General features: G+C 46.7%; 1 protein-coding gene across 2 annotated transcripts in view; it reads right to left on the bottom strand.

The window, feature by feature from the left end:
- The window catches only part of Adamts17 (ADAM metallopeptidase with thrombospondin type 1 motif 17), a 335,608-nt gene that overhangs the window by 119,463 nt on the left and 196,731 nt on the right, over positions 1-19,414 (bottom strand). For both annotated transcript variants that reach the window (XM_045144992.1, XM_045144993.1), the window contains exons 13-14: positions 8,595-8,761; positions 722-849 (exon numbers count right to left, since the gene is read on the bottom strand). In XM_045144992.1, the coding sequence (XP_045000927.1) occupies positions 722-849; positions 8,595-8,761 (295 nt within the window). The remainder of the gene's footprint in view (positions 1-721; positions 850-8,594; positions 8,762-19,414) is intronic.

Below are 19,414 nucleotides of genomic sequence, written 5' to 3'. Positions count from 1 at the left end.
GACTCAGTCAAGAGGACTCTGTCGTGAGTTGAGGCTGAGCTGAGTCAGTAGGGGTAGCTCCTGTGGGTAGAGGTGGCCTCACAGAAGCCACACCCTTCTGCATACTACAACCTCAACCTCTTGACCCTTCCATTCTAGCTGCCTGACGTCAGGAGACACTGCTTCTGATGGATGTGCAGATGTGTCGCAGGTGGACAGCACATGACCTACTTTCTCCCTATCCTCGCTGTGGCTACTTGTCAATATCTTACCAACTCATGGGCACCTTGTACTAGGAAGAGCTTGGGCCCATATCCCAGCTGGTTGCGGGCTCTCATAGACCTAGTTACATCTACCTCCCTGAATGCGAGCTGTAAAGGCATTTGCTTAGCTCTGCTCAATGTGCTGCAAATAAACATATTCACCCTCCAGTCCTAGCATAGTACCTACCAGCTCTTTTTCCTTCTTTTCTTCTTTTGGATCATGATGTCTACAGCAGTTTTCAAAGTTTTAAGGTGGTTATTCTGCTGCTGTTCTTTCACTCACCCACCTCCTCGCGGGCCTCAGTCACTGCCGAGGGCAGGACCATGTGCCTGTGGCCTTTGGCTGCAGGAGGCAGCATGGGTTATCTGTCACCTCATGAAAATCTATTCCCAAGGCATCAGCTCCAACCCAGGCCCATCTGGGGAAGAAGGAACCTTTTTCCACAGCCCCACCAAGGACAGACAGAAGAGCACATCACCTGGCACCTGCCGTGCACACAGAGATCAGTCTCGTATGGTCCGCAGGGTGTGCCATCCAGGACCCGGTCGGCCACCAGCAGAGGGGACTCCTTCCCGAGGGGTGAACAGTAGAGTTCACAGGGCTTATCTGAGGAGGGAAAGGGTGGTGGCTGTTGATGTGGGAAGGAGAGTGTGGGTCATGCAAGGAACAGGTACACACACATGTGAGCAATGGGCCCAAGGACAGAAGGATTGGCACAGGTGAAGTTGGTGGTCATTAGCCCTGCCCTCAGATACACACACCAGCTCCAGTGACCATTCAAATGAACACAAGGAGCAAAAGCCTCTGACCAGTGAGCCCAGCAAGTGGAAGAGCTCTGTGGACTTGGGTCTCCTGGTTCTCCTTCTTGACAAAGATACAGCATTTCCTTTTTCCTTCAGGCATCAAGCATACTAGCCTTCTCTGTGTAAGTTGGCTGTGTGTCAAGGTCAAGGGCTGTGGTAGCGGAAAAGTAGTGAAAAGTAACCAAAAATTTTCTTGACAGGGGAACAAGTAGGTCCCACATGGTCTCCATGGCAGTGGCTCTTGCTAAAGTCTTTAATCTATTTATGTAATTATTTTGCAAAGGAAATGTCTAGAGAGCCAATGACCTTTATGTGGCCTGTTTGGCCCTTTGTCTCTACCAGAATTCCCCAGTGGGTCTCTTTGGTAGTTTCTGGCAAGTCAAGACAGGAGACAGAAAGGACTTGGGTGTTGATGCAGTTGGTGTTGGAGGACCTTGGCCTCCAAGCTGGAGAGTCCCATGAGAGCAGACATGATGCCTCAGCCAGCCTCTGGGGTTTTCATGATTGGTGGATTGCCCACTGATGTGGACATCATCTTTGAGAAGCTCCAGGATTCAATGGAAACGCTCAATTCCACTCAGGTCTTCCTTGTAGTTGTAAGCAAAACAGTCTGCTCTGAAGAGTAGACTATAGAGCTTCAATTCCCCAGGGAAGCCTTACAACAGTGCTCAGCACTCATTCAACAAGCACAGTTGCAGGAGGGCACCCCACGTACTCTCTAGGCACGGGTGGGGAAAGGACAAAGACTAATATGTTTCTCAAGGCCTTACTGGTCTCATGAACAAACATGGAGCAAACCTTGATGCATGGGACAAGTCTAACGTGAGCTCTTGGAGGACAGAGCTTAGTCTGGAAGGAATGACCCATTCCCCAGGGGAGTAAGGTGGGAGCAGCTGTCTCTCCATTTAGACAGAATGGCCCAAGGAAACAGCCAGTGACAGAACTAAGGAAGACGAAGACAAAAACTGAGTTTGGCTTCTAAGAAGCTTACTGGATGGGATTACTGAGGGTTTGGAGGCTCCCTGTGAGCAACTTGGAGAGGAATGCAGCCGTTTGAATGGCTTGGTGTGCCTGCTTCTGGGCTACCTTGTGGGGTTTCACTGTGAGACAGTGGATTCAAGTCGTGGACTTCAATTCCCTCCAGACTGAAGGGCCGACTCCACCCTGGAGGTAGTTGGGTTTTGAAGTCATTCATTCAATAACATTCAAATTCATTCAAAGTAACAGTGATGATCATAAGATCACAAATGGCATTTATGTCCTACTATGTGCCAAGTACATGCTCAGCAGCGTGTATACATTTGTGGTATGTATTGTCACTGCTCCACTGTACAGACGAGGCGGGGCCCATGGGACTCACGTGACTGCCCCCAGCTGGGTAGGGCCAAACTCCTACCTCTTTGCTTACTGTCACTGTTTACTTTGGATGAAGACCTCTTGGGGCCCCAAAATGCCAGAAGATAAAACTGTATTGCTGAAAGCCCAACTCCATGTTCACGGAGAATTATGGGTTCTCAGTGTCTATGCTGATTTGGGCAGAAATGGAAATGGGGTTAGGGCAGAAAAGCAGAAACTGTTTGAGAAAAGTTAGAGCCAGCAAAAAGTTCCAGCAAGGCAGGTAGGAGGTAAAGGTTGTTATTTTAAGTGTTTTGATATAAACATCAGAAAGGGAAGACACACTAGAGCAGGGGAAGCAACCTCAAATGGGGGCACACTGACCACGACCCCAAGCAAGAATGCACACGGAGCTCTATCTGCACCTGACGCTCCCGTCTGCAGATGCTGCCTTAGAACACAGACAGCCAGAGACACTGGAAGAGTTCAGGGGCGGGGCTTCTTTCCTTGGCTTGCCTGGAACTCCCCTTTCCTACGGATTATTGCTCAGAATGGAGAACAGCCCCTCCTCTAGCTTGGAACACTTCACAAACGGGACTGAAGGTGGCTTTTTTTTTTTTTAAACATGAGAAAGGGGCTCAGAGTCCTTTAAAACTCTCTGAGTCTTCCCTTCTTGGATGCCATGTGCAGATCAAAGATGCCCCAAAATAACATGAGGTGGTGGGTTTTGGCTCAGGGCACTGTCAACATCCACATCCAGACTGGTTTTAGGAGATAAAACCTTAAAAGTTATACAGCCCCACACAGCAAGGACAGAAGCCTAGGCTATGACCCATGCATGAATGGTATGTGCTGAGCTGAAATTCATCATCCGGATGTAAGCTGTCTGGCCTGCTTAGGGTAAGGATTTCTGAGTGACCAGAGGAAGCTGCCTCCTGGGAAGTGAGATGGGCTTAGAGGCCACATGATCATATTTGCTTGTGAAGGTACGGAAGATTCCTCCTGGTACTCCACAGGGAAAGGGAGGAATGTAGTCCCCAGTGCTACAGCTGTTCTCTCTGCCTCAGTTACAAAGTCCTAGGTGGCGTCATTTAACGAGACCATCACCCAGTGCTATCAGGCCATTTATGCCAGGCAATACCAAGAAAGCCACTCAGCCTTCTCTTCCACAACTGCCCACCAGGACCTCATATCCAGCCCCCAGTGCCAGGCCTCAGCTAAGCGAATCAATAGTGCCCACCTGACTGTAGCCAGACAAATCAGAGATTCTCCCCTCCCTATGATCTTTAGCCAGTCCTGACTGACAGGTCTTAGGTGTTAACAGGTATAGCAAGACCACTTGGCCACAGCCAGATCAAGAATTCCCAAGAACAAAGTAGGGGAACTCTTATCTAAAGAGACCATGTCTCATAATTGACAAATAAGGCTATATTCTCTTATCTATAAATCAGAAATACAAAGAACTCTTGGGTCTGTGGAGATAGCTCAGTCAATATTTGTCTTGCAAACATTGAGGATCTGGGTTTGATTTCCAGGACCCACGTAAAAACGTTGGGTGTGGCGGCATACATTAGACATGAGGATCCGTGAGGGTCTCTGGCCAGCCAGTCTAGCCTAACCGGTGAGCTCCAGGTTGGTGAGAACCCTGACCCTCACCCCCCCTACACACACCCATACCAAATGTGGATGGCCTTACCAAGCAATGACATTTAAGATTATCCTATGGCCTCCACATATATGGGCACGTGTGTACATCCAGACATGCGCTTACACAAGTATACACAAAAACAATAAAACTAAGAAATACAAAAAGTTATTATTTTTTTTTGAAATCAGATGTGTGGCAACATACATCTGGCAGCAAAACCAGGCTTGACCAACAGGAGCTAGACCCTCCTCATTGAGGTTGTTGGTGGGCTTTGTAACAGACTTCCATCTGTTTGTCTAGGGGGTGCCTTTCTGCATCCCAGAAGGATGATAATATTTGGTCCATTTGGCATTACAATTTTTTTAAAGGCTAGAAAGCTCTGAATTCAGAACCATAGCTGGCCCCAAAGAATTTACAAGGGATACAGATTTATATAACAGGAGCTATGTGTGGACAAAACAAGCAGCCTACAGTGGGGCCAGGAGGATGTGACTCCCAAAGGTAAGACCTACAGGCCATGGAGGAAGGTCTTAGCATCTCCAGAGGCCCTGAATTCTGCCCCATGAGTCTTTTGAGATCACCTGCATGTTTGTGACAGAGTCTCTCTATTTCATTAAGTGTAAGTCTGGGCAGCTTGCCTGAGCTGGGGTCAGAGCCCTGACCACTATAGCCTCCATGTCTCAGAGGCTCAGACAGGAAGGGGTCTACCACGCAGGGAGAAGGAACTGGGAGAATAACCACCATGTCCAGACGTGGCCCTCTGATGCTTCAGTGGGCATGCGGCCTGCAGTTGGCCTGGGCAGAGGGGCCTGAGCCCTTGAAGGCTCCTTTGGTGATGAGATTCCATGGGGAAAGCAGGAACCGGCTGGGTTTGGCAACTGGCCACCTCCGTGGGCTTCTTTCTAAAGGCGGCTTTTCCTCTTAAGACTCTCCTTTCTAAGGAGGGTCTTTGTCTTCTTTTGGAGGTGGTATGGATTTGCGGTCCTAAGTTCTCCTTTGGAAAGTCTGCCTCTGCAAGAATTCTTTTAAAAAGGGGAGAGGGAAAAAGGAGAAAATACTGCTTCTCCTTTCTTGAACCATGCGTCACTCGCCAAAGAATTCCACAGCGATAGCAGAGCTATGAATAGGGTAGTCATAATGTGGAGCTGAGGAGCCCAGAGCCCAACCACAGGAATCGTTCCTATCACGGCTGAGCTAGAATTGTGCCTTTTACAAAGCAGTGTTTGAGAGGCACACTTATAATCTGACTTCTGAATTGGCCATTTGTTATTATGTTTATGCCCTTCTGATGCTCCTTTAAAAAATGTCGGCTTCTGTTTATATTGAGAGAAATGAAACCGCATATATAAGAAGTCATGACAATTTCATCCCAGAGGAGGACGATGGGTCAAGCTACCCTTGCAAGGCCCTGAACTTGGGTCTCTCCTTCAAAGGCAAACCGCTTGCAGCCCGTTAGCTTCCCTTATCAAGTTGGGTTGCACTTTTGAGATCCAAGATAGCATTCACTAGCCATAATCATTACTTGGAATGAACAAAAACAAGAAGATAAATTGGTGAGAAGATGCATCCTAAACTAACTGGAGTCACCAGAAGTCTCCCCATGAGAGAGGTCTGGACAGACAGGTTTCAAGCAACTGTGATGATCAGGGAAGCATCAGGCATCTAAAAGTGGTTTGCAGAAAAACAGGAGTTTAAGTTGGACTTGTAGAAATGTGTGGAAAAACAAGCACTGAAGTGGGATTTCTGCATTGAAAACAGGAAGCTGGAGAACTTGACACTGAAGCATGCCACTGAGGAGCAAACGACTTCATGCAGGGCTGGGTGGAAAGGGAAGAGGGTGTGTGTCTTACTCCTGATGCTTTCTGGCTCTAGGATAGGAGGACTGGACAAAAACGGCTTCAGGGGGCAGGGGGATGGCTCAGTTGGTAAAGCGCTTGTTTCATAAGCATGGAGACTTAAATTTGAACCCGTGCATCCATGTAAAAATGTCGGGTATGGTGGCTTGTGCCTTTAATCCCAGGACTGGGGAGGCAGAGAATGTAAGATCCCTGGCCAGTTAGTCTAGCCCAATTGGTGAGCTTCAGGATAATGAAACATCTTATCCACAGAAGAAGAGCTGGAGGGATGGTTCAGAAGTTAATGCACTTCCTCTGAAGCTTAATGACCTGGGTTTGATTCCCCAGTATGCACATAAAGCCAGATGCACAAAGTAGCATGTGTGTCTGGAGTTCATTTGCAGTGGCTAGTGGCCCTAGTGGGCCCATTCTATCTCTCTCTGCCTCATTTTTTCATTCATAAATAATTTTTAAATTTTTTTGGTTTATTTTTATTTATTTATTTATTTGAGAGCAACAGAGAAAGAAGCAGAGAGAAAGAGAAAGAAGAGGCACACCAGGGCCTCCAGCCACTGCAAACGAACTCCACATGCATGCGCCTCCTTGTGCATCTGGCTAACGTGGGTCCTGGGGAATTGAGCCTCAAACCAGGGTCCTTAGGCTTCACAGGCAAGTACTTAACTACTAATCCATCTCGCCAGCCCCAATTTTTTTTTTAAAGAAAAGGTGGACAGAGGAGCTGGGAAGACGGCTCACTGGGCAAGAGTGCTTGCTGGGTAAGTATGAGGTCCTGAGTTTGATCTTTAGCACTCACATATAAAGCAGGCATGGCCATGATTGCCTGTAACTCCAGCCCTGAGATGAGGAAGTGATAAAAGGATTGCTGGGGCTCCCTGGTGAGCAAATCTAGCCAAAGAATGAGGAGATCTCCAGTTTTACCAAAAAGAAAAACAGAAGTGAATTGCATCCTAGGGACAATGCCTGAGGTTCTTCTCTGGCTTCCACACACATGCCTGCACATGCATGCACACATGCACACACACACACATACACACACATCTTTTTTTTTTAAAAGGAGGATTAAAAGCATCGTTATCTGGCTTTCTGGGAACAACTGAAATTCTCATTGGAACTGACCACTGTGCTGGCAAATGGCAGCTCTCACTGGTGATATCTCAGTCTGTTTAAGAGGCCTGAATGTGCCTGAAGTGGCTGGAAACCCCCAGGAACAAGACAATATGGCCAGGTGGAGAGAGGTGGGGGCCCTTCCAATGCATGCTTTCTTTTAGAGGGTATATCTCTTGTCCCCTTTCTTTGCATGGCAAGTTGGAGATGCGAAAGCTGAACTGAATATAGTGGCTAACAGACAGTGCAACTACAATTCTTTAGCCCCCCTAAGTATATTTTTAAATAAGGATTTAAACAAGATTCCCAAGACTGTAAGATGAACCTCCAGCTAAGCATGTTGGTATTTTTTGCTACTACTTAAGAATACCACATGTAATTTTACAAGGCAACTTAAAGCCAGGGGGGTCAGGTTGTTCATATCTTCAGCTATGAAGCTGCTATTGCCAGTGATGCTTGGGCTTCCTTCCCCTCACATGCATGCAGATGTACGCACATCTGAGCTTGTAACTGCAGTGGCAGAAGGGAGATTCCAAAGGCTTTGCCCATCATAGGGAGGACAACCAAGACCCGGTCCCTGAATGTCACTCTTCTGTAAAACACTTAGTATCTATGTGAAATCAGGCCCAGAAGCTTCAGTTCTTCTCAAGGGTCCCTCACTGGGCACCCATGGAGCCATGCTTCCCGCCTTCCTTGAGTCGGGAGCAAGATGAGAGCTACTTATATTCTGAGTCAACTTTGTCCTCCAGACTTGGCCTCAGCTCCCTCACCTCCTGTCAGCTGTAGTTAACTCGGTCATGTCACATAACTAGTCATCCCTCACCTTCTGTACAGTTTCTCCCACACAGCCAATGAGCTGATGCGTGGAGAGCTAACTTGTGCCTGGCACATGGAATGCTTGATAAATGGAACCATATTGCTGGCATTACAACACAGGGTCATGATTCTTGCAGAGGAATGGTTTTAGATAGGAAACACAAAACCCAGAACCAGGCCTTGGGGGGGTTTCCTCATCCACAATGAACAGACATCACAAATCCTACAGACTCACCACCTAGGGTTTTATCCTGCTGTCGGGAATCCGGTGGGAGTCCAAGGCACTGAGTCTCCTGATGTGGGAGAAAGCTCTTAGAAAGAACATGTGATCTTGGGTGACTGTCATCTTTCCCAGATTGGATACTGTTCTCAAAATTCCCCCAACACTCCAGGAAAAGAGTTAGAGCCAGTCCAAAATGAACCGAGGCAAGCAATGTAGCCAGGCATCAGTGCCAGAAGCAAAATGCACACATTGAAGCCCACTGTCTTGCACTTGGTAACTCAGCATGTGCCGCCAGAGAACAGGAATCCAGCACACCTGCCTAGTCACAAACGAATCCAGCCTGCTGTCTGCCTTGATGGCTACTGTGGGAGAGCTCCGAGGGTCAGGTCACTCAAGTTCAACTCCACTATGGCAGAAGTGGGGTCATAGCTGACTTGGACAGGGGAAGAGAGTGACTTTTGGGGTGGCTTAGGGTGGGATTGGGGGCTGCAAACTTTCCTAAGTAATTTTTACAAATTATGGAGAAAGGGGTGTCTGCTATGAAAGGAAGGGTCATATGCCTTTACCATCAACCACCACTGCTGTCAACAGGCCCATCTTCTTGCTGCTCAGTCGGTCATGGGCTTGGCACTGCTGGTCCCGGAAGCTGGGAAGACCCTTGGGGCAGGGCAGGTTCTCACAGACCGCATGCTCTACACTGGCACCAGGGCAGTGTGTGCCTCCAGGCCCAGGGCTGGAAGGAAGAAAGTCTGCATTAGCCATCTGGTTTGGTGGAAATCACAGGGGCACTCTGCCATTGCCAGGAGGGGGCAGGGCACAGCTTTCAAAGCAACTCAGCCTGCTCCTATAGACCACATCTGGGCAAGCCTAGTCCCACACCAAAGGCATGTTTAAGAGAGCCAGCAGGAAAAAAATAATGTATCCAAGGACTATAAATCAAGGTCATCTGGAAACAGAATACAGTGAGTATCAGTTCAGCAAGATCCACAGTTGAGTCTTTCATCTGAATTTACAACTTGGCCATGTGTAACCCTGAACACCCCAAGGGAATTCTTGGTGTATGAGTGTTTTTTTTTTTTTAATTCACTGAAATGAAGACCTTTAAATGACTCCTGGGTATGTTCTAGAGGTTGCCAAGTTTCAGGATAAATGAATAAATGGTACTCAATTACTTTATAATAAAATACAATAATTAATTCACTTGTTCACGGGCTCCAGGTAGAGGTTCATGGTAGGTCCTGGCACTCTGCCTTTACCAGGACAAATGTGAGGTTAATACCATAGTCTTCATTCCTAGACAATGATACTAGATTGGGGTGTTAAGCAGTTCTAGATCCTGGGCACAGGCCCTGGCAGAGTCCACACATGTAAGGGGTACTGATCAGAGCAGCAGGATGCTGGCCTGGCTGGCTCAGTTTCTCTGTAAGGCCTCAGGGTGTCCCTAGGGGACTCTGTCCCACACCTCAATGCTTCCATGAAGCTCTGTGGTGCAAGATCATTCCAATAGAGTAAGATGTCATTTGTTTTCACTCTATGATTCTCATTGAAATGCAGCACAAGAAATGAGATCCTATTCCACTTGCTTGGCAACAGGACTTTCTGCACGGCACATGCCTGTGGGCCATGTGACACTTTGTAATATGAACCAATTCTTTTGGGGTATTTCCTTCTTGCTCTGGGCCATTTTTTTGTATTCATAGGTCACCCTGTGATCATGGCTTTCAGGAAAAATCATTAAAGGTAGAAAAGGAGCCGAATTCTCCTAAGTCTTATGTTATAAAAGTCTGAACTTTTTCAAAGAAATGGCCATAGTAAGAACTTTTGGTTTTGTAGGTCACATGATCAATTGAAACTACTGCTTTCACAGTACAAAAACAACATGGAAAGAAAAGGCTGAGTTCCAATAGAACTGCTTGCAAAATCAGGTGGTAAACTTGATTTTGTCCATAGTTTGTCAGGTCCTTGTCTTGGACTAGACATCCCTGCATATCCTTCTATCATTCGAATTCACATCAGGAAACAGTCCCTTCCCTAGAGGGAGGAAATTGGGGAAATGACATGCATTGGAGGTTCTATCAAGGATACTTGAGGTCTGTTCTTCAAGTTAAGATCTGGTTAAGAAACTGCAAACCTCTAAAATGTCGACGGGATCTGAGGACCTCAGACAGACAAGCATACCTAGGGAAATAATCGCATAATACACTTAGGTAGATGGGGCCTCTGATTGCCTCCCAAAGAATTCTGGGCTCAGGCACCAAGTGCAGAATGAATGAATGGACTCCTATATCACAAAGCACAGTGTGGAAGGAACAGAGAGGGGCTGGGCCCAAACAGCCACATGGGGGTAGCAGGACAGGCATCTCCCTTGCAATGGTGTGGTGGTTTGATTCAGGTGTCCCCCATAAACTTAAGTGTTTTGAATGCTGGGTTCCCAGCTGATGGAAATTTGGGAATTAATGCCTTTGTGAGGGGAAGTGTTGTTGGGGGTCAGCTTATGGGTGTCATAGCCAATTTCCCCTTGCTAGTGTCTGGCACACTCTCCTGTTGCTACTGTCCACCTTATGTTGGCCAGGGGGTGATGTCCACCCTCTGCTCATGTCATCATTTTCCCTGCCATCATGGAGCTTCCCCCTTGAGCTTGTAAACCAAAATAAACCTCTTTTTTTCCCACAAGCTGCTCTTGGTTGGGTGATTTCCACCAGCAATATGAACCTGGCTGTAACAAATGGTAAGCTCCCATGCCTGGAGACAAAGAAGGGATGTGAGGCGCAGCATATGTTGTATAGCAAAATGTTACAGGTTGAAGTGTATCTCTCTTCCCCTGGATTCACATGTTAAAGTCCTAATCTCCAGGGCCTCAGAATGTAATCTTATTGAGAACTGGGGTCATTACAGATTCAATTAGTTAGATGAAGTCACAGTGGAGTGGAGTAAGGATCTGAGGACCTCAGAATTAGGAGTGGGATCTGAGGATCTCAGACAGACAAGCAGACCTAGGGAAATAATCACGTAATACACTTAGGTAGATGATTGCCTCCCTAAGAATTCTGGGCTCATTCATTCTGTGAGGCTCCATCTACCTAAGTGTATTATGCGATTATTTCCCTAGGTCTGCTTGTCTGTCTGAGGTCCTCAGATCCCACTCCTAATCCAGTGTGATTGGTATCCTTAGAAAAAAGAAGAAATATGGAGACAGACACATAGGGCGAGTAGCATGAGAAGCTGAAAGTAGAGACCTTGATAAAGTCTACACTCCCCAAGGAGTACCATTAATTGTCACCAAGTCATCAGAGAGAGGTAAGGAAAAGATTCTTATAATACTCGGAAGGGACCAACCCTGCAAACACACTGGTCTTGGACGTGTAGCCTCCTGAAGTGTGAGAAACAAGCGTTATGTTATCCAGGTCAGCTCATCTGTGGTAGTTTGTTATGGCAGCCCTAGCAAACTCACATAGCAGGCATCACAAGAACCAGGTGCATCTCACAGAACTGAGCAAAAGGGAAACAGAAACTGGAAGGAGTAGGCAGTCCATATGGACTTGAAAAATAGTATTCAGGTTGGTTTCCAGAAGAATGAAGAAAGTTACATTTCCTGTACATCTTAAGGTATGGGCTGCAACTTGTTCATGTCTCCCAATTCTTGAGTCATCCTCAAGCTTCACCCGCATTCATTTCCATCAACTGATTTTGCCAGATCAATGGCTAACTGGTCAACTTCCACCAAATACATGTACAGCTAACAATATAACACGTGGGTGGAGAGGAGATTAGCGGTGACATAAGTGAGTTCCTGGATCCCAAAGGTAGCAGCACATTACATCCCGTGTGTTCTTCAGCTGCTCCCCTCTACATCTTCTCCCACAGCAAGTATTCTTTCAACCTTTCTCTAGCTGTCTACCCTATCATCTTCCACCCCTTAATCCTCTGTCCATCCTTGACGCCACATTCATTCTACCTTTCCTCCCACCCGGAGCCTCTCCTCTTGTTTGGGTCTCTACTGAGCTGCTTAATTTGAATCAGGCTTCAGAAATAGTAACCTGGTCCCATGTGTCTTGCTTCCCTTCTCCAGCAGAGAGCCTGGCATAGGGTGGCCCTCTATAAACACAGTATATTGAATTAAACTGTACTATGAATGCTTACCTTAAAATAATAGGAGAGGAGGGATGGAAGGAAGAGGGAGGAAGGAGAGAAAGAAAACAAAAGATCTATCAGAGAAGACAGGAATCTGTCTCCTTATTTAGACAATAATTCGACTTTATCTCTATGTAGACAATAATGGTATTGCCCCTAACTGTCTATGCTATCTATGTTGAAACTCTGGGGTCTACTTGAAAGTTCACAGACTCCTGGCTAGCACACTGAAGTTCATTTCAATCCACTTTAGTTGTTAGTATGTAAGAAGCTAGTGTTCATCCTCCACTCCCCCAGCCCTACAGGAGGCTGCCAGTATGCAGCTTGATGGAGCCAGCATTGGTAATGCAGGCCGTATCCTGCAAAGAATCAGCTTCTTTCTGTATTCTGAGTGCTGACTGCCACTTTCTGACTATGGTGGTGCAGATGCAGAGGTAGACTGACACTGAGGCAGCCCCAAGCAGGTGAGGTAGCTTCCAGTGAATTTCCCACCCCACACAGCCCCTTTCTCCTGTTAGAAGGAAGACATTTGAGGATTAAGTCATTTTAAATCAACTGGATATCCAGAAGTTAGAAAGGTATTAGGGAGCTGGAAAGATGGCTCAGTGGTTAAGGCACTTGCCTGCCAAGCCTAATGACCTGAGTTCAATTCCCCAGTACCTATGTAAGCATGTAAGCCAGATGCAGAGTAGCATACATATCTGAAGATTGTTTGCAGTGGCTAGAGACCCTGGCAAACCCATACTCTCTCTCTCTCCTTGCAAATAAATACATGAATAAATAAAATATTTTAAAAAAGAAAGAAAGGCATTAGGCATGATTAGGAAAAGGTCCAGGCTCAGAAAAGACACGAAAATATCTTGCTTTTATTTCACATTGATCCCTGACATGGAGATAACTACTCAACTACAATTAAGCAAGTAAAGCCATCAAAGGTATCAAACCCAGAGCTACCACTGATACAAATTTCCAATTTTCAGCAAAAATATCACAAAGCACCCAGAGAAACAGAAAAGTAGAGCTCATTCAAAGGAACAAAAACCATCAGCAGATGTATGTACTTGTCAGGAAGGAAGTTCAGAAGTGAGACTCAGACACTTTAAAACAACTGTCCAAAAGATGCTGAAAAGCTAAAGGGAAACACACAAACAGGAAGATGTTGTGTGAACAAAGTGACGGCATCATGAAAGACACAGAAATTACTTGAAAGGAATAAAACATGAAGTTGAAAAGTACAATAAGAAGAGGAGTTCAAAGCAGAGTTCAGTGGACAGAAGAGTCAGCAAATGTGGAAACAAGAAAACTGAGAGTCTAGGAGGCAAAAGAACAAAGTATAAACAAGCAGCCAGAAAAGATCCAGGGAACATCATCAACCAGGCTAATGTACACCTCACAAAAGCCTTAGAAGGATAAGAGAAAGGAGTAAATCTGAAAACCCCTGAATTTGAATAAAGATGCATCTCCAAATTCAAGGAGCTCAGCAAACACCAAGGAGGATAAACACATAGACATGCACACTGACACACTCCATAATCAAAGGGTCAAAACAGAACTTTGAAAGCATAAAGAGGATAAAAAATGTCATATACAAGGCATCTTCAGTAAGGCTGTCACCAGGTTTCTCACCAGAAGCCTTGGCAGACAAAAGACAGCAGACTGATAGATTCACAATTCTTTTTTTTTTCCCCCCTTTGGATTTTTGAGGTAGGGGCTCACTCTATCCCAGGCTGACCTGGAATTCACTATGTGGTCTCATGGTGGCCTTGAACTCACGGCGATCCTCCTACCACTGCATCCCAAGTGCTGGGATTAAAGGTATGCACCACAAAGATTCACAATTCTTAAAGAACAAAACTATCAATCAAGAATTCTGTATCTGTACAGCTGCCCTATGAAAATAGGGGCAAATTAAGGCATTCCCAGAGAAAAGGGGCACCCTCATCTAGGCCTGCTCATCCAATCCTGTGTGAAGTACCACAGGCGTGAAGTACCACAGGCCTGAAGGCCCTGGCTGCTCCTTGGTCTGCTCTTCCTTATTCATGGGTATCCTCTTTGCCTCTTAGAAGCTCTTCCACCTCACCTGTTGTATATAGCTAGTGTTTCTTTATATTAAACTTGCCCACAGGCTGTAGAGATGGCTTAGAGGTTAAGGCACTTGCCTGGGAAGCCTAAGGACCCATGTTCAATAGCGATTCCATATAAGCCAGATACAAAAAGATGAGACAAGTGCAAGGCTGCACATGGCCACTAGGTGACGCAGTGTCTGGAATTTGATGGCAATGGCTGAGGCCCTGGTGTACCAATTCTGTCTCTCTCTCTCTCTCTCTCTAAAAAATAAAAATAAAAATGAAACTTGCCCTCTTCAAAGAAATGATTTTAAAATAGCTATTTTAAAATTCCTTTGGGTCATTATTTTGATTAATATGGAACAAGAAGAGTAACCTACTAGGAGAACATCATTTGTTAATAAGTAATCTCACCACCCACACATAGCTTTCCCTGAGCATTTCTTTAATACAGTAGTTTCCTCAATTCATAGTTTTGCTTCCCATGATTTTAGTTATCTACAGTCAAATATCTCTTAAAATATAAAATGAATTCATAAGTCTTAAAACAGTTTTTCTAATAGCATGGGTGTAGGTATATTATCATAGTCATCATAACTAACCTCTTACATGCCTAATTTCTAATTTAAAATTATCATAGTCCTGGCTATATGAGAAAAAAATAGCTACATATAGAGTTTGGTATTAGCTATGGTTTCAGCTGTAGAATATTCTGGAACATACATCAGTAGGTAAGGCAGGACTACCACAGAAGCCCTTTAAGTAATCAAGGCATCAGTGGGGTCTCCTGCATGAATATTGGTTTTGTAACCAGGAGAAGGAAACCCCCTTCACCCATGGCATGAAAAGGATAGAAAGAAGGTGTTTGGGGGCTAGGGGATCCCTCAAAAGCTTCCTGACCAAACTTCTGTGGCAGACATACAAGAGACATCAGATGGCTGGAACCACAGGGGTGGTGGGGAACGGAGGGCTGTGGCTCTCAAAGTTCTGCTGAGCTATACAGGGTGGGTAAAATCAAAACACAACTAGGAAGGCTAAGACAACAAAACTCAGCTTGACAGCGCTATTATGAGGACAACAAAAATAACAGAACTCACTACAGCATCATCCCCTTTGGAGAGCTGAAGGTGGGTTCACATCCTTCACTCAACCTTGCCCAGTAGAGCTGGAAGGTTCTGCCTTCCCCCCTCCACCCCAGTATGGATTCTACGGCCCTGCAAGGCCCAGCAACTTCAAATCTCACCATGAAATGAGGAGCAGCCACCTGAGGACACACAGAGGACACTTCAAAGAGGCATTTTACATAAACACTGATCATCAAATAGCTAGCATGCCTGAAGACTGACACTGCCAGCCAGCCCTTCATGGCCATGACCTCAGTATCTCTGCACAGAGAGTTTAAAGGGGTTTCTGGTGGTGTCCTTCAGACGAGAAAACCAAACATCCAGTGGGTGGAATAATTGCTAGGTGTGCGGGGGGCGGGCAGTGAGTTAAAGGTGCTGAGAGGAAGTCAGTCAGGTAGCTGTTTATGTTTCTTCCAGGCCCACCCCCTTGGGCTCCCAGACCATGGGGGTGTAACCATATTCCTTCCGTTGATTCTATACTTACCTCAATAAATATAGTAACTTAATAATTATCCTTCTCAGTCTGGTTTTAATATTCTTTGGATAAATACAGACCCAAATCCAGGATTTGGGGTTCAAGGACTCTTTCATGAACTACCCTGTAACAGTGGAGACGAGCAACTCAACACACAAGGCCCCTGCTTCTGAGTGTGGGCCACCCTTTGGTTATGATAAGGCCACACAGGATATCCTGGGCCAAAGACAGTCAGCTGGGGTAGAAGGGTCTACTGAGATGCATCTGGTATCAATCCTTGGTGTCTAGCGCTTCTCTTTTGAGACTTTCTAAACACTAAGGCCATAGAAGCTTAGACAGAAAATAAAATGGCTTGAATAGACCCTGAGTAAGAAAAGGATATGGAAATGGGAAAGGAAGACACCCACACCTGCTCAGCCTCACTGCTGGTAACAAATTCAAGTTCGAACCCCGGGAGATACGGTAACACGTCCACCAGAATAACCACAAGGGAAATGACCAGTGGAAGGTGTGGAGCGAGTGAAACCCACCACGCTCATGGTGGCACAGATGGGGCTGCCACACGGCCACACATGCCACACTGGGAGTCGTGACCTCCCTTCCATCGTTCAGATGCACACCGCACAGATGCTCCAGTGCAGGAGCTGGGTGATGACGATGAAGATGATGATGAACACTTTAAATAGGCTCAAACAACAAAAGAATAAGCTAGAGAGGCTTTGAAGAGAAACAGGCTGGGAGAGAAAGGTGAGCTCCATCCATTCGTAGGCCTCACCACGCTTCTGTAGGGCAAAGGCAGTTTCCTACCAGGACGGGCTCCTCCACAGGTTGAGCTGCCTTTAGCGCCCAGCAGAGCAACATGGAGGTAGGGAGTGGAGCGGGGTCATGGCAGCAGGGCTGTCCTTTCCTAAGGAGGAATGGGCATGCAAACCAAGATAGGTGACAAGCAGGACCCGGCTGGCAAACACCTCATCTATTTTCTGGTTTTGCCCCATGAACTGAAGATAGCTTAGAATATAGACCACAACCGCAGTTCAGACGCGCCTACCATCCAGACAGCCTGTGAACTCGGCAGTCAGCAGTTCAACCCCCGTCCCTGCTCCAAGAACTTCCACGAGTCCTCTGGTGAAGCCAGAGGGCTGGGGAGGAGGTATGGCTGCTCATGCAGCTTTGGGACAGCACTTCCAGTGTTGAAAGCCTCTTCTTAAAGGTATCCAAGCAACATGTGTGACTTCTATGTGCTGCCCGAAGACTTGGATTTTGAGGAATGACCCACTCTGAAAACACACAGGCGGGGTCTCACTGGGGAAGCAGAGAGCAAGCAGAGCCATAGAATTTACTCATTCTCCTGCCAAGTACGGGTGAACAACCGCTTCCTTCTCTATGGCTGTTGTTCGAGGATGATGATTCTGTAGAGTGGTCCTGATGCACACAGCTTAAGTTCTCTGCTCTTTATCCCATCCTGTGGCTGCTGGGACTGGTCCGGCGACACACCTTCCGTGGGGCACCACAAGACAAACTAGAGATGTATTTTCTACGAACTCCCTTTAACAGCAACCCAAATAGCAGGAAAGAACCAACCCAGGAAGCTGGTTTAAAACATTGATGGTCCCCAAAGTCTCCATGTCAGCTGGCAAGTAAAAATTCCAATAGCTGTATAAAGACCAAGACTAGAAAAAAAAAAGGGGGGGCGGGTAATAGGACTCTCTTGCCAATATCTTTGGACGGTGAATAAACCAGCTGCAGAAGATGGGAATGGAGCCAGGGATACGCAGGAACAGTGGTGGGGAGAGGGTCATGGGAGTGTTCCAAGACGCACACAGCAGTGAGCTCTGGCCATCCTTGTGAAAGCTCAAGGCAGCGAGCTGGGTGATTTAGGGAGTGAGACAGAGAGGATGCTATCTGGCCAGGACTTGGCTCCAAGGCCAGGATCAGCTGTGCTTTACAACAATCACCATACAAGCATTGTGGGAAAGCAGGCCCTATGCTGCAAGCTCCGACTTCCCCCAGTGCTGGTGTCTTCAGTGCTATCCCCACCCCGCACCTCTTCAGGAAATGCCCAAGGCTTGCCTATATATCCCTACTCACCTTAGTTGGCTCCGGGGAGATGAGACTATCGTAGAACACTCCTCAGGGAGACTTCCATTCCCAAGAGGAAACAGAACTTCCCTGTCACTGCAAATGACCAGACTACTATAGGAGCAAAACCATGTCACATTCCTCCCATGGTGAGCTTGTTCTGGACACAACTTGTCTGTGAGAAAGTTGCTCAGGGAGAGCAGAACAGCACCCTACTATAGGCAGGGTGGTCAGGGAATGGGCTTCTCTGAAAATAAGAAACTTATAAATTCACATTGTGGAATAGATGGGGAAAAGGCACATTAGGACGAGGAGAGAACATACGAGGGCCCTGAGTTGAACTGCTGCATCTGAGGAACAGACAGGATTGCAAGGTTAGAGCGGGTTGCTTTGTGGCCTCTCTGCCCCTGAGCCGCACCTGTCTGGAATCTGAGGATGTGACTTCTGTTAGAAAAAGACTGTGGGAAACGTAACTCCGTGAGCTGAGCTGAGAATGTCCTGGACTAGATGAGCTTCAAGTCCGGGATGAGTGTTCTTCCCAGAGAAGGAAAAAGAAAAGGTGACGATGCACAGAGGAGGGAAGCATGTAAGGGCTAAGACAGGCTCTCTGCAAACCATGCAAGAAGGAGACCGCCAGAGCTCCTAGAGGCCAGCAAAGAGGTACATGTGTTCACCTCCAGGCCTTCAAGAGGGAACAAACTCTACTGACACCCTGATTTTCAGCCTGTGAACACTAGCTGTGTGACCCTGGGAAACCTACTTAACTTCTGTATGATTCAGTTTTGAATCTGCACAAAGGGGATGTGGGAAGGAAAGATGCCTCTCCCAGAGAGCTGCAGAGCCAGTAAGCAACAGAGCCCAGCCCGGTGTCCTCCAAGATGCCTAGAAATCCTGGCACATGGTGAGTGCTGGACAATCTTGACATGACCTGATATAAGAGGCAATGGGATGGATGCACGGACCCAGGGATTTTGTCCTCAAGCAACGCAGTGGCTGGAAGCGCTGTGCACGAAAAGGGCAGAGTGGCTGGGGGAGAGGACAGCCCAGACAGGGTTGAGTTTGAAAGATAGGTGGGATCATGGCAAGGTGGGTGGGCTTATCTTTGTTGTCAGTGGAAGCCAACACCTAGCTAGCACCGTGCAGATGGAAGGCTTATTCTTGGAAAATTATCAGCGGGAAGATGCACAGGCCTGGAAGTAGTGAGAATGGTGGCTTACCACAGACAGCTGGGTAGGAAAGAGCATCAGTGTGCAACGCAGTTCACTGTGAAAAGACCCACAAACCTGCACGTGCCTGTACATTTTGTGCCAATTCTCCCATTCCTCAGTGACAGCATGCAGGAAGATGAACAAAGATAAATGTCATGATGGGGGTGGGGAATAAAAGTTTTTTTAAAAATATTTTTTGTTCATTTATTTATTTATTTATTTGAGAGCAACAGACACAGAGAGAAAGACAGATAGAGGGAGAGAGAAAGAATGGGCGCGCCAGGGCTTCCAGCCACTGCAAAC

Source organism: Jaculus jaculus, chromosome 3 (assembly GCF_020740685.1).
Source record: "Jaculus jaculus isolate mJacJac1 chromosome 3, mJacJac1.mat.Y.cur, whole genome shotgun sequence".
Taxonomy (NCBI): Eukaryota; Metazoa; Chordata; class Mammalia; order Rodentia; family Dipodidae; genus Jaculus; species Jaculus jaculus.
The sequence above is the reverse complement of the archived record's forward strand: the minus strand, read 5'-3'. Positions and strand labels throughout refer to the sequence as shown.